The sequence below is a fragment of the Austrofundulus limnaeus genome, unplaced genomic scaffold (genome assembly GCF_001266775.1).
Source record: "Austrofundulus limnaeus strain Quisiro unplaced genomic scaffold, Austrofundulus_limnaeus-1.0 Scaffold1, whole genome shotgun sequence".
NCBI classification, from domain to species: domain Eukaryota; kingdom Metazoa; phylum Chordata; class Actinopteri; order Cyprinodontiformes; family Rivulidae; genus Austrofundulus; species Austrofundulus limnaeus.
Genome location: NW_013952403.1, coordinates 9723669 through 9738934, shown reverse-complemented (window position 1 = coordinate 9738934; position 15266 = coordinate 9723669). Strand labels below are relative to the sequence as shown.

Sequence of the window (15266 nt, the reverse complement as noted above, 5' to 3'; positions counted from 1 at the left end):
GTCTTTTTATTTCTATGTGTTGCTTTTACTCTGTCTCCTGTATTTACATTTCCTTATGCATTTCTGTCTCATTATGCAAATAAGTTGGGTGGTCCTTCTCGGATCAGCTCCTCTCCTATTGGTCAACAGACAGGAAGGAGCAGGAACCACCTGCAGATCCAGTGTGCATGCTTGTGTAGCGCCAAAGTTTACCTTTTCGTCTCTAAAACTATCCTGACAACAAGTATTTGTCTCTTGTGGAACAGAACTGAACAAACCTCTCGTTGGAATCTCTCCAGAGTGAGTTTTCTCTGCATCTGGTCCTGGACCCAGGCGTTGGCGCAGTATTCCCCCTCCAGCAGGGAGGACCAGCAGTTTCCTGCTTCTCTGTTGGTCTTCATTAGAACGATGCGAATCAGACATTTATCCTCTGGTGAGAAGAAAAAACAAATATAAGGAAGAGTACAGGATGAACACGAGGCTTGGGTACGTTGTACAGTCGTGGCCAAAAGGTATGAGAGTGGCACAAAGTTTGCTGCCTCGTTTATAATCTATTGATTTCTAGTTTTTGTACATCACAAATAAGACTTAAGTAAACAAACTGTAACATCAGCAGGCAAAAAGGAGAAAGCTGCCTCAGTTTTATGGTGACAATCTGTATTAACTCTAGATTGTGAAGAGTGATGAGATGAATCGTATGAAAATAACCTTATCACAGAAACTACTGCACTGGTTTCAAAAGCAGTGAAGAAGGCTTCAAGGTGCCSATGAAAGTCAAGCAAGCTTCAGGACCATCTCCTAAAGACGATGAAGCTATGAGATCGGGTCACCATTCAGAGCAGTGCTTGCTCAGGAACAACAGAGGGCAGAGTGAGTGGATCTGAACGCAGTGAGACGAAGAGATTCTGGACGATGGCTTGATGTCAAGAAGGGCAGCAAAAAAGCCACTTCTTTTCAATAAAAACTTGAAGGACAGACTGACGTTCTGCAGGACATATAGGGAATGGACTGTAAAGAAGTGGGGTGAAGTTCTTTTCTTTTCTTTGATGAAGCCCCCTTCAGAATGTTTGGGACAGCTGGAAAAATGATTGTCCAGAGAAGAAAAGGTGAATTATACCATGAGTCCTGTGTCATGCCCACAGTGAACKATTCATGTGTGGGGCTGCTTCTCATCCAGGCGAATGGGTTCACTCAAACATTTATTACTACAGTATAATTTATTACAATAGCATAGTATTAAAACATTAAAACACATTTGTCATATTTAACTCACCAAGTGTCCATGTAGCTTCATCAGACACGGTTGTGTCAAATAGCTTTCCCTGGCAAGAGCCAAGAACAATTTATGTTAACATATAACAGTCAAAATATACTAAATCTATGATTTAAAACTTGTGAAAATATTGCAGAGGGCTGAGAGGTTCGAAATGAAAGAATAAAATAAAAGAATGCATGAGCTGTGTTTACTTTAATTCAGAAAGTTTGTTGTTCAGAAATAAGTCGTTAAATCTGATCAGTTTTCTTATTGAAAAGTCAGAACTGAACCTCATCCCGTTCTGTCTGCGCATGCGCGTAAATTAACAAGGACCAACACACATTCCCTTCTCTTTTACTTATTAATTCAATACAAACGAGCTGAAGCACAGATTACCTTAAATATTTCCTTTCCTTTGACATTCAGGTCGATGTCTCTGGTTCCTAAATGACATTTAACCTCTTTAGCAGACGTTCCGTGAGGCACGTTGACTTCGATGAAGACCTCCTCCATGGTCTGGTACCAGGAGCCCCAGGGGGTCTTACACGGAACCACGCCGCTCCTCTCCTCAAAATGTACCGACATGCTGCGGCTTCACACCGCCTCACACCGTTAAATGCTTATTTCAATGATAATTTTAACTCCCCACAGTCTTGCTCTAGCTTTTCCATCCGAAAAACAAACTTCACGTCTTCCTCTTTGTTTATTTCCGGTTAAGAACGTAATGATAACTGCAGCGCCACCTGCTGTCCAATAAAGCGAACTACAAAATGGCTTTATCAGTTTTTAGAGGCACATTGATTGATCAGCATCCTTCTTTTTTCATTTAATGCATATTATTTTTTTCAAAGTTTTACTCCTTTAAATAACTTAATACGACCAAAACAAAGTTAAATTAAATCCACTGTTTGTCTAAAAATGGAGAGGAGTCACTAATCTGTTAATTAGATTACCGCTCTTGCCTGGGTGACTTCAGTTTCATTACACAGTCACTGTAACGACACATAAAAGGAAACTTGCTCTATTTATATCTAAATTTCACATAACTTAAATTTTTACTGAAAAGTTGATCATTTGCCAAACATGGCCGTTGCCTCGTTAACTTTGGTTGCTTTTCTCTGCTGGATCAGGTGAGTTTTCTCTCTGAATTTAAACACATTCTAATTTACAGCGAGAGCCATTGGGTTTATATTATTTAATTTATTTTCTTGCAGTGTAGCTAATGTACAAGGAAGTGAAAAAATAGACTCAGACAACATCACTCGCATTTTGGATAGACTTTTGGATGGTTACGATAACAGACTGCGACCTGGTTCTGGAGGTAACTCGAAACCTAAAAACTTCTTGTTCTACTTGTTCTATAACCTGTATATTTAGAATAACCTATTTCCCCTGTAATATACTGTATTTGTGTGAAAATTGAGAAGCTTTTTTAAATAATCGGTTGCAGGTGGAATTACAGAAGTGAAAACGGACATTTTTGTCACCAGCTTTGGGCCAGTTTCAGATGTTGAGATGGTAAGAAATGTTCCATAACTTTWAAAAAAAAGTCACTTATGGTGAAGAAATAAATAAACTAATATTTGGTTTCGTTTTCTACTGAAGTGACACAAAAAATTTCATAAGATCAACGTGTTAACCTAGACAGATACGATATTACTAGGCCAAAACGCCTTGATTTTTCTTGTTGTTGGGAACTGAAGCCAGCAGGATCTGGTATATCTGAGCAGCTTGGCTTATTTTTGGAACCAGAGTCTGCTCACTATAGGGATGTGGAACTTTTAAACCCTGGTTACTCTCCTACACAACTACAGTGTTATATAACATTTGTTTTAAACTAAATGTATAGAGATGTATTTGTTTAAATAATAATAATAATAATAATACATTTTATTTAAAGGTGCCTTTCATGACACTCAAGGACACCGTCCAAATAAAATACAATACAGAATGCATTAGAAGACAAAAGAATAAAACAAATACAACATCAAACATTGCATAGCTTAAATAGAGGTATGAGAGAAGGAGGTTAAACTGAATATTGCTGTTTGAAAAGAAGAGTTTTAATTTGTGATTTCTAAATGGAGAGGGTGGCAGAGATTTTAATGTCCAGGTTTTGATGGGAAGGAGCTGGATTTGATAGGAAATGCTAAATTTGTGAATATGCTTTAGGACAGGTATCATATGACTGGTGGAAGGGGTTCTGTGTCCAAAGGGTGAACCAGAATGACAGTACTGTTTGGGTGAGAGGGATGGACGAAGACGAAGGATGGTACTGAGGTGAAAGTATGCTGAACGAGTGATGTCACGGATATGTGATTTAAATAATAATGTGTTGTCTAGGATGATGCCCAGACTCCTAACCCGGGGGGCGGGGATAACTGAAGCGCTGCTGATGAGAGTTGAAAATTTGCTGTTTTTTTTTTTTTTTTTTTTTTTTGCAATGGTGAATTCATGAGAAGTTCTTTTTCATCACTGTTTAGTTTGAGGAAGTTGCTGGTGAACTAGGACCTGATATCATAAATATGTCAAAGTATGTTTTTTAATGTAGCATGGGCACATTTGGCACCAGCCTATGGGGACTCTGTTTCCCTTTACAGCTTCAATATCCAGGCTCCAGTCAGGGTCCAGTCATAATATTCAGGGGTTAGACAATGATACTGAAACACCTGTCATTTTAGTGTGGGGGGTTTCATGGCTAAATTGGGCCAGCCTGGTGGTCATTCTTCATTAATTGCACATTGTACCAGTAAGAGCAGAGTGTGAAGGGTCAATTAGCAGGGTAAGAGCACAGTTTGGCTCAAAATATTGCAATGCACACAACATTATGGGTGACATACCAGTGTTCAAAAGAGGACAAATTGTTGGTGCATGTCTTGCTGGTGCATCTGTGACCAAAACAGCAAGTCTTTGTGACGTATCAAGAGCCTCAGTATCCAGAGTAATGTCAGCATACCACCAAGAAGGACCAACCACATCCAACAGGATTAACTGTGGACACAAGAGGAAGATGTCTGAAAGGGATGTTATGGTCTAAAACCAGGTGTTTCACTTTCATTGTCCAACCCCTGTGTGTCATTGGTGTTGACTGTGAGAAATGACATTGTTTTAGTGACCAGCCTTATGGGCGATCTGCCACGAGACCATCTAATGAGCTCTAATCTGTCTGACTGGCCCCCGTAACTCTGTTATTGATGGCCTCTAAATCAATATGACAGCATGTCATACAGCCAGGATGGACCAGTGGGTTGATTCATGATCACACTGGACGAGTGACATCCATTATTGTCTCTTCTCACCTTCGGCTACATGTGAAAAAGTCTCCCTGGTGTTACACACACACACACACACATTTAGACCTAAAGCTAGAACCTAAAGTAGAGTTGGTAATCAGTTTTGCATGTGCTGATTTGTTGTATCCTTGCATCAGGAATACACCATGGACATGTTTTTCCGTCAGATGTGGGTGGACGAGAGGCTCAAATTTGATGGTCCCACTGAAATTTTGCGTTTGAACAACAAAATGGTGGAAAAGATTTGGACACCGGACACTTTCTTTAGGAATTCCAGGAAGTCCATTTCCCACAACATGACCACACCCAACAAGCTCTTCCGCATCATGCAGAACGGGACTGTCCTCTACACCATGAGGTAATCCGAGGCGTTATTTGAACTTTTTAGATTCACGTTGAATTAAAAACATCACTGAAGCTGGTGTGTTCTCTTTCTTTTAGACTAACAATCAATGCAGAGTGTCCAATGAATCTCATGGACTTCCCCATGGACGGTCACTCTTGTCCTCTTAGGTTTGGAAGCTGTAAGTGTGGTGTATTTGCTCCAAAGCAAAAACATATATCCTGTGGTTGCCGTAATTAGACTTTCATCTTTCTCCTCATTTCTGCATGCTTTTTGATTTTAGATGGATTCACCAGCAGCGAAATTCGTTTCACCTGGAGAAAAGGGCTAAAATCGTCTGTTGATTGCCCCAAAGAGTCAATAAGTCTTCTTCAGTACGATCTTGTGGGACAGACATTGTCCAGTGAGACAGTGAAGTCCAACACGGGTAACGTTTTCTTATCAGCAACAAAAATACTCTTCTTCTGAAGGTTCAATCAAAATACTTAGAAGTTGCTTAATGTTTAAGTAAGGGGCCAAAAATATATCTTTTAGTCCTATATTTTTGTCCATGATCCTCCTACAACAAGCTATAAGAGAAGCCTGAAGAAGGAATGCCTAGCAGGTGTGCCCAATCCTGGTCCTTGTGTTTTACTTGTTTCACTGCTCCTGCACACCTGATCCAGTGATTAAATTAGCTCTTCAGTCCTGGAGAAGCCTGTTAATCATCCATTCATTCAAATCAGGTGCGTTGGAGCAGAGAAACCTCAAAAATATGCAGGATAATGGCCCTCGAGGACCAGGAAGTGCCTTTAGAAATATCTGCAGGGTTTAAATCCCAGTGGAAACAAGGACAGGTACCTCCACAGGAAACAAGTACCTCCACACTGTGAACCCAGATATTTTGCGAACAAACAAACAAACCAGTTCATGACAAAGTTTTAAACTAGCATCTCACACAATGTGAAGCATTCAAAGTTTAGCTCAATACCTGTAAAACTGAGGGAGTATTTTTAGTGATCGCAACGGTTGATTTACTGTGGAAACCATCTTGAATCGACTCCAAATATACATTTAATGATCCAATGAAAATAATCATCACCTGACAATCTACATTCAGTAACAACTAATCAACTTGAAACTATTAAAATAGCCTCCTGATTTAAAGTAGAGATATCATAATGTTTTTATTTTCAAGTTTAAATCATTCAGTTGGGTTCTAAAAGGAACTGCAATAGTTTGGTCTGATTTCTTAGTTATTGTAGCTCCACAAGCCCATCTCTCACACCTTTTCTGAGGTGTGTCTCAACTCACTTTGGTGCTGTCTCTTTAAATGCAAATGAGGTGCTTCACATCCCGCTCCCCTGCAGTTCGCACACTCACTGATCATTGTCCACTCCACCCTGTTTGGCCATTTTTGTAATTTGAGTGGTTCCGAAACTTTTTATTTACAAATTAAATAAAAGATGTCAACAAGGGAAGACTTGTTCATCCATCCTTACCTGCTGGAGCCAGAGTCTGACCCAGAGCCAGAGGAGAATGAAGACAAACCATGGATTCACAAAACTGGTTAGTTGGAAGTCATTGTTTGTCAGTTCCACAGCAAATACAGTGACATAATAGTCCAGAAAACATAATAGAGAATAGAGAAAATTGAACGGACTGAAAAATATGCCCCAAACAGAATATACACATATTTACACAGCACCTGGAGAGACTAAATTAAAAAAGTGGCTTTCCTAGAGACTCCAAGTACAAAACAAAATGTATTTATGGGCTAAAAAAATTGGGTTTTGCATATGTCCCCTTTAAATGTGCACAATGCAGCATTTTCTACAATACTTGTCTTCCTTTTCTACACTATCTTCCCTTCTTCCACCTCTGATTCTTCCATCCTAACTCACAGTTAGCAGCCTACCAAACCCCTGGTTAACATCTGTATGTTTCTGTCACCACTTGTTCTGTTCCAAGGTCAGGGAAAGGAACAGCATCTAGTGAGCGTTGCTCTGCTCTTTCCCCTGGGGTTGTGTTCTTCACACTTGCTGTTTGTCTTGCAGGTCACTACTCTGTGCAGGTGGTCCATTTCCACCTGCAGAGGAAACTTGGCTACTACCTCATCCAGACTTATATCCCTCTTATAATGATCGTGGTCTTGTCACAAGTCTCATTTTGGATCAACAAGGAGTCCGTTCCTGCTCGCACGGTCGCCGGTACGCCCCTCTTCRCATGGCTCTGTCAGTCAAATGTTGCGCGCTATTCACTGTCCTCCATGCTTCTTCTTCAGGCATCACCACAGTGCTGACCATGACCACCTTGAGCATCAGCGCCCGCCAGTCTTTGCCCAAAGTTTCCTACGCRACAGCCATGGATTGGTTCATCGCCGTGTGTTTTGCCTTTGTGGCGTCCGCGCTGGTTGAATTCGCCGCAGTGAACTACTTTGCCACATTGCAGGCGAACCGGCTGAAGAAGGAGAAAGCCAGACAAGACAAACTGGAGGTGCTGGCCGCTGGCAGCGAGGACGACGACACCATTTCGGTGAGCAGACGAATTTATGGCAACACTGATGGAGGGAAGATATTCTACCAGTGAGGGAATAAAGTGTCTGTGACGTGCATATCCTTCAAATAAATTGTCAAAGAAAACATCTTTATATTTAAGAAACTTGGCATAATACACATAATTTTACACATTTTGTCACATAACTGGCATATTTTCTTTTAAACTTGGTTCAGCCAAAGTGAAACAGGAAGTGACATCAAAGGGGAACTCTTTAAGAAAGTGAAATCTCTGGTCTTCGTTTATTGAAACAGTATTATTTGAACTCAACTCTTCTTCATTTCTGTCTGATAGTGACTCAAAATAATCTAGAAACATCAGATTCCTTTCCACAGTCTGTGTTGTAATGCTCTATTCACATTCAGATATTCCCCTTTGACATCACTTCCTGTTATTTCACATGAAAATATCTCAACAAATGTTCATCTCAGCGGCATGAAATAATTTTTGCAATATGTTATCAATGTTGTTTTTCCAAAATTGCGTTCATATTTATTACAAAAAAAATTACGTCAAAGTCACTTTAATTGAACATTTGTTAGCACCTTTGTAACATCATTTTTGGTTAGCATAGATATGAGAAACAAAGAAACTTTATGGGTAAATTTGAACATGTACAAGTATATCACTATATATACAGTATATACAGTATATACAGTATATACTGTATATTATGGCTTTAGATTAGGCTTTTTGCCTTTTACGCAGAAACGTCTTCAGATACTTTTTCACCTTAAGGACAGGAAGAAATGGCTTAGCAGGTAAATTCATCTTGACTCATGTTTATGCAAGCTAAGGTATGATAAGCTACTGGGTTGTTACTGCCATTAGTCAAACTTGTATAAACAAGTACATGTATTAAAACTTTCAAATTTTCCTTAAAATCTGCTGATTTTAGTCAAAGTTTTGATAAACTTCTTCCACAAAAAGGTGAAAGTTGGGCAATAATGTCATTGCCTGCGTGCGTCTGTTCATTTGTCTGCCGTGTTAGCAAAATATCTCAAGAGTTGTTGAGGCAGATATTAATTGATGGTCATGTCTGGTACATCTAGAATTTATTAACGTTTGGAGCCAATCTTGATCAAGATGGCCGCCACCACTAATTGAGCTTAACCAACGAAAAGATCTGTTTAACATATATTAGAATAAGTTTTGGAAAGTTATTTTAATAATGACAACTTTATCCATCTTCCTATAACTTGAGGTTGCGACATGAAGTAAAAGAAATAAGCTAATAGTATAATAAACAGCAAACTGGACAAGAGAACAATAGATAAAGCTAGGCCTATGATTTTATATGAATTTAAATGTGTATGAATGACAGAAAACAGTATTTTTAAAATTTACTATAAAGATGTAAACTCAACGTCTTTAGCTGTTCAACATCAAGTTCAGCTTTTCAGTGATCACACAGTATCTCCATGCTTATGTGTTAAAGGGATCCACGATTAGTTGTAACATTAGACTTTATTTGATAAACATATATTTTAACTGTTAAATAAAGACTAAAAATACTGTAGACTGTTTATTTGTAAATGTTCAAAAATATATTTTAACACGGACGTAGCCATTTTATTTACACACAAAGCATTCTGGGTAAATGATGACGTGGATAGGTCATCGGTGCGAGGCTGCTAGCGAGCTATATCCACCCTGAAGGTTAATCTTGGACAATATCTGATGATCGACTCTTTTAAATGAAACCAGAGAGCGTTGACAGAGAGGAGAAGGTAGAAATGACTCAGCCTGMAACTGAAAATATYGATGGAGGACAACAGAGCTGCRTGTTAGCCTTTGCGCTAGCGCTGACGCTATATTGCCTTATACTGTATGTATTAGCTCGGRGCTTGAGACAAACTAACAAGCTAAACTGAGGTCCTCCATCCATATTTTCAGTTACAGGCTGAGTCATTTCTACCTTCTCCTCTCTGTCAACGCTCTCTGGTTTCATTTAAAAGAGCCGATCATCAGATATTGTCCAAGATTAACATTCAGGGTGGATATAGCTCATTTGCACCGAGGACCTATCCACGTCATGATTTACCCAGAATGCTTTGTGTGTAAATAAAATGGCTCAGTCCGTGTTAAAATATATTTTTAAACTTTTAGTTTAAAAAATCTAAAAACTAAACAGKCTACAGCATTTTTACAGTCTTTATTTTACAGTTAAAATAAATGTTTATCAAATAAATCTAATGTTACAACTAATCGTGGATCCCTTTAATAATGATTATTAGACTCAACAGTCTCAAATGAAGGTAAAATAACCCACAAGACTCATCTTCCTTCAATCCTCACATTAAGGCCACATCACTCAGTATGTGCTGCTTTATGTTCTCCTCTCAAGCTACGAGCTTTATGTTAATTCAGTAAGCCACCACACACGTCCTCCTGGGCTCTGCCTCACGTGTGAAGTTCACAGTTAGACGCTGTAAAAATAGCTTCAGTGTGAGAACAGAGAGGGACTCTGACTGCTTCCTGTAAATCCTCCAAATCGTCCTATAGGCTTCCAGAGAAGCGCTCGTCGTGTTTAATACGGATGTTACCACGCGTGAATATGATCAGCAGAGCAGAAGTATAGAACGTGTCACTTATGTTTTTATCTCTTCTCTTTGTGACCCCTGCTGCCCCCTCCTCCTCCTCCTCCTCCTCCTCCACCAGTCGGACAGCAGCCCTCAGGGAGGCCTGAAGAGGAGAAACCACTCCGTGAGCTACAGCGAGCCTCACTTACCCATTTTCCTCCAGCAGGGTTCAGCTTTTCCTCAGTTCCCACAGCTGGCCGGGACGAGCCAGATCGACGTCTACGCTCGCGTCCTCTTTCCGCTGACCTTTGCCCTCTTCAACCTGGTTTATTGGTACATCTACCTGGCCAACGACACCATGCCAACGGCCAGGTGAACAACCTGCTCTCGTTTAGGCCTATACAGCTGTGTGCAAAAGTTTGGAGACACCCGAGGTGACAAAATGAACCGCTTCTGTGTTATCAAGAATGACATTTTGTTTACATCTACTACTGCATAAAGTGTCTGTGACAAGCACATGCTTCATATACAAAAAGTCAAAGAAAACACAMTTATATTTAAGAAACTTAGTATAAAACTGGTGATTTTGTCACTTAACTGACCTATTTTTGTTATCACTTGGCTCAGCCAAAATAAAATAGGAAGTGACATCAAAGGGGAATTCTTTGAGAAAGAAAACTCCCTGTTCCTTGTGTATTGAAATAATATTATTTGAACTCTGACCCTTCATCAGCTCTCTCTGATAGTGACTCAAAACAAGAAGAAGCATCAGATTCTTCTCTGCCATCTGCGTTGTTAGKAACCAGCCTTCCCATTCAGACATTTCCCTTTGACATCACTTCCTGTTACTTTACATGCAAAGTGCTCAACAACTGTCCATCTCAGCAGTGTGAAATTTGTTTTGCAATTAATGTTCTCTTTCCAAAAACGAAATCATATTTGTTGCAAAGATTTCACGTCACAGGCACTTTAAAATGAATTTTAATTTAAAAAAAAAAAAATCCTGAAAAGCAAGTGTTTTCACCACATCATAACTGTTTGGCCAGTATGAGTTTGGTATTAATTTTTTTAAGATGCACTCCCTGATTCGTCTCTAGCGTTTGATGAGAAGTTCAAATAGTATTATAACAAATCCATTATTTTGTTGTAATGTGTTAAATAATTAAATAATCTTCAGAATCATCTTAAATTTGAATCTGTTGCTTTGACTGTTACACAAACCATAATCAACCCACCCTTGTGTTCAACATTTGGATCAAAAAATTCCACCCTTTTTTCTCCATCAAGTGTCTTTAATTATTTTAAGAAAGGGTTTTTTTTTTATGTAATTTGTCTTAATACCAAAATTTGGTCTAAAGAATACAAGAATTGTTCTGCTGATTTTTCTGAAAATCTAATTTTATGGACTCTTGGGAGAAACGAGACAGTATAAAATGTGTAAATGTAGCATTTCAGCTACGTTTTTTCTCCATATTTATTATCGCCTGCCTTCGCCTTGTGGCAGCAGGCAACGACTAACTTTCCTGCTCATAAATGAAGCGTTTAGAGCAGAAAGCTTCACGTTCGAGGAGGAAAATGAGAACTGGAGAGCAAAAAGACCACAAGAGGGAGAGAAAGAGAGCTCTGTTATGTAACACCGAGGAGTAGAAATCTGTTCACCATGCTTCTCGTGTTCCTGTCAGGGAGTTTTTATGGCTCTTTAGTTTCTAACGTTGGGCAGGATAATAGGAGGGCAGCTGTATTCTTTATACTCTCTCTGAGTTGCTACCTTTGAAGGCAAGTGAGGATGAGGAGGATGCTCATGTTTGCTCTGCTGTGCTCTGCTTTTGCAGGGAATGAATCTCGCTAACTAACGGAGAGATCTCTGAGAGGGGAGGGCACAACAACCTGAGCAACCCGAGAGACCATCCACCAAGCTCCCAGCGTTCACTTTATTCCTGTCCAACAGAGGGAACGAATCAGAAACTCATTCATACTCCGCTGCCCACTCGTGTCCCAATCAGCGACTGAAGAGACGTCCCGACCTTCACGCAGCCGGGACCCCTCGGCCACTTCATACCCAACAGTCACCTCCCCAAGCCGAGGCTGTCGCCGCCCGCCACGTTGGGCAAAAGTARGCTCAGACACTGAGAACTGCATGGAAAAGAGATGAAGATGATATAATGGGTGAGGGCTGTAACTGGTGGTGATGCAACTGTGAACCAACGCTTTCAGAGGCCTGCCCTCTACAGCGGCACGGCTCGCTCTGCAGCCACATCAAAGGCAGCTCAGAGGAGGCTCGCACCCCCTCGCACAGCTTCAAAAATACGCTCGGCAGACGCAGGTTGACTCAGTTTGGAGCGTGGGGCCCTCCACTCTTCATCCCTTTTATTGTTTTTTTAGATACTTGCATTTGTCTTGTTGCTACATGTTGTTGTTTTTTTGTTTCAAGATCAGAAGGATCTTGGTTTTCTTGATCTGCAGTTATCTTGTGTTTCTGATGTTTTTATGCTCTTTTCTTCTATGTTGAATAAATATTATGCAAAATGTGACACATTTTTCTAAGATAAACTTCCATTTTAGATATCTTTGGTATTGTTACTAGCAGTATATCTCACAGATCCCTGCACAGAGAGGATGCACATCTACAGCTGCACAACGTTTAGAYTCAAGAAGGCAGTCACAATGAGGACAACTCAGACGGTTTTATAGGTATTTGCCTAAAGTTTTATGTGGTAGTAGCTGAGACTGATTCCCATCAAACATGAGAGCTAACAAAATGTGCAAACTTTCACATGCAGTGGGATAAACAATCTGCTTTCCTTCAAGGATTTTTAGGTCTTTCATTAAAACAATATTAGCAAATTGTTTTGCAGGAATTTTGCTGCTTTGATATCTAAAAATGAAATCATGACAATGATTGTAGAGATCTGAATTCATCCGATTAAGATTTCATTTATTAAAATGCACTTGTTAATATATACAGCTGTAAATTCATCTCAAATGAATGGGAAAAGGGACATTTGTCAATTGTTGTGGGAAGAGTTAGCATGGTTGTGAGATTGCTGATTCAGCATTTACTTTGTTATTTTCTGCTGTTGTTGTATTAACAGTCTGTACATTTTCTGCTGTCGAATTACTTCTGGATACTTTGTGCTATTTTAGCTGTTCATTAATCAAAACATTCAGCTCATTCAGAATAAAGGGCCTATAGTTATAGTTTTATAATTGTTCTTTGTACTTAAWTTTTTTTTCAAATATTTTTAACAGAAACACATGGAGATTGTTATTTCTTCCTAAACATAACTCTCTCTTGTTTAGCTACCTTTCTTTACTTTTAGCTTTTAGTGTTACTTTTAGCCTTTTTTTTTGACAAAAAAAGAAAAAAACTTTTAGCTTTTAATTAAGGTACAGTTCTGCCACTTTTATCTATTAGCCAGCCTTTTATTATTTTCAGCTAGCATTTAGTATTTTTATAGCATTTTGCTACTAATCTGCTTTTAGCTAGGCTTTTGGTATTTTTAGTTTTTAGCTACTGTTCTGTTACTTTTAGCGTCTAGTTTGCCTTTTTAAATTTACCCAGCATTTTGCTAACCTATTGCTGCTTTAGACCAGTGGTTCCCAAAACTTTTATCTTCTGACCCACAAAATATCCATGGCAAAAACTTGTGACCCCAAATATTACGGGTTGAGTACACGAATTTCGTTAATAACCCTAAAAACACAGGCTTTTGACAATCTAAACAGCTTGTACACAAATATAAATACTTATTTTTACTTATTTTGTGTTTTTGTAATAATTATAGGAAAAATATTACATCAGCAATTATTTTATTACCCTTTTAAGTTGATTTCTGGAGATTATCCAAGGTGCTTCATGACCCATAATTGGGTCCCAAGCCCAACTTTGGGAACCAAAGTGCACTGGTTCCCAAACTTTTCAGCTTTTGACCCACAAAATAACAGTAGCAGAGACCTGTGCACCCAACTATTTTTGGATGAGAAACATTTGTATCAGGTCAACAAAACATGGGCTTAGTAACAAAATTTTTATTTACAACATTTATCCATTTTAAACATACTAACCTCACTCCTTTGTAACAACTAAGGCAAAAATGTAATTACAGTAATTCAAAAAATCTTTTCAGGACCCCACCTTGATGTTTCGGGACCCCACTTTGGGTCCTGACCCCAACGTTGGGAAACACTGCTTTAGACAACTTTTACCTACTTTGAAATTTTAGCTACTATTTTTTACTTTTAGCTTCTATGTAGGCTTTTGCTACTTTTACTTTTTATCTAGTCTTTTACAACCTTTAGCTTCTAGTTATCTTTTGAAACACTTTTAGCTAGTTTTGCTAAAATAGCTGACATTTTAKTCCAAGCTTTAGCTGCTTTTAGCCATCATTTAACAACTTTTAGATCTTAGCCCTTTGCTATTTCTAGTTGGCTTTTGAATACTTGCTAATAACCTATTGCTGATTTTAGCTAGCCTTTGCCTATTTTTAATTTTTAGCTACTCTTCTTTTATTTTTAGCTTCTAGCAACTTTTTCTTTTCAGCCAACCTTTTACAACTTTTAGCTTCTAGTTAAACTTTTGTAGTTTAGCTATGGTTTTGCCTATGTAGCTAATTTACTCTAACCGTTAGCTGTTTTTAACTATCATTCAGCAATTTTTAGATAGTCTTTTGCTACTTTTACGTTTTAGCTTGCTTTTACAACTTTTAGGCTTTTGTTTAGTTTTTAATAGTTTTAATAAGAATTCAGTTGGCTACATTTAGCTTTAGCTCTTTGCAACTTTTGGCTTTTAGCTAGCATTTTCCCCTTCTTTCAGCTTCTAGTTAATACGCTGCCTCTTTCAGCTATAGTGACTTGTTTCAGCAGGTCAATGAAAGTTTTCAGACCTCAGTCTCTGTGTTTTCGTCCATTTTAATGTTTGAATTTCGAGATGTTCTGAAGAGAAGAGTTGGACCTGAAGGCAATTTATTTTCTGTTTTTTTTTAAATGTGTAAACTTGTTACATTTCATTCTTATGGAAGCCCATTTCTGCCACCCTGATAAAAAATAAAACTTGTATCTCATAATTATGACTTAGCTATCTCATAATTATGAGATATATCTCATAATTATGACTTAGCTATCTCATTATTATGAGATACTATCTCATAATTATGAGATTCTATCTCATAATTATGACTTAGCTATCTCATTATTATGAGATAGTATCTCATAATTATGAGATTCTATCTCATAATTATGACTTAGCTATCTCATTATTATGAGATAGTATCTTATAATTATGAGATACTATCTCATAATTATGACTTAGCTATCTCATTATTATGAGATAGTATCATAAT

The 15266-nt window shown here is 38.5% G+C and overlaps 2 protein-coding genes across 3 annotated transcripts in view; one reads left to right on the top strand and one right to left on the bottom strand.

Annotated features, from left to right (window-relative positions):
• Positions 1-1931, bottom strand: part of nudcd2 (NudC domain containing 2) — a 3913-nt gene extending 1982 nt beyond the window's left edge. The window contains exons 1-3 of the mRNA XM_014008915.1: positions 1631-1931; positions 1253-1301; positions 258-409 (exon numbers count right to left, since the gene is read on the bottom strand). Coding sequence (XP_013864369.1) covers positions 258-409; positions 1253-1301; positions 1631-1819 — 390 coding nt within the window. The 5' untranslated portion in view covers positions 1820-1931. The remainder of the gene's footprint in view (positions 1-257; positions 410-1252; positions 1302-1630) is intronic.
• A 252-nt stretch (positions 1932-2183) lies between these two features.
• On the top strand, positions 2184-12458 carry gabra6a (gamma-aminobutyric acid type A receptor subunit alpha6a). 2 transcript variants are annotated; one of them, XM_014008872.1, is made up of 10 exons: positions 2184-2364; positions 2449-2555; positions 2685-2752; positions 4665-4885; positions 4969-5051; positions 5154-5297; positions 6907-7059; positions 7134-7384; positions 10067-10299; positions 11760-12458. In XM_014008872.1, exons 1-10 carry the CDS (start codon positions 2318-2320, stop codon positions 11764-11766), a joined length of 1314 nt encoding a protein of 437 aa, XP_013864326.1. In that variant the 5' UTR covers positions 2184-2317; the 3' UTR covers positions 11767-12458. The 2 variants fall into 2 exon arrangements, with proteins under 2 accessions (XP_013864326.1, XP_013864334.1); XM_014008880.1 differs by lacking the exons at positions 2184-2364; positions 2449-2555; positions 2685-2752 and adding an exon at positions 3495-3514.
• The last annotated feature ends 2808 nt before the right edge of the window (positions 12459-15266 follow it).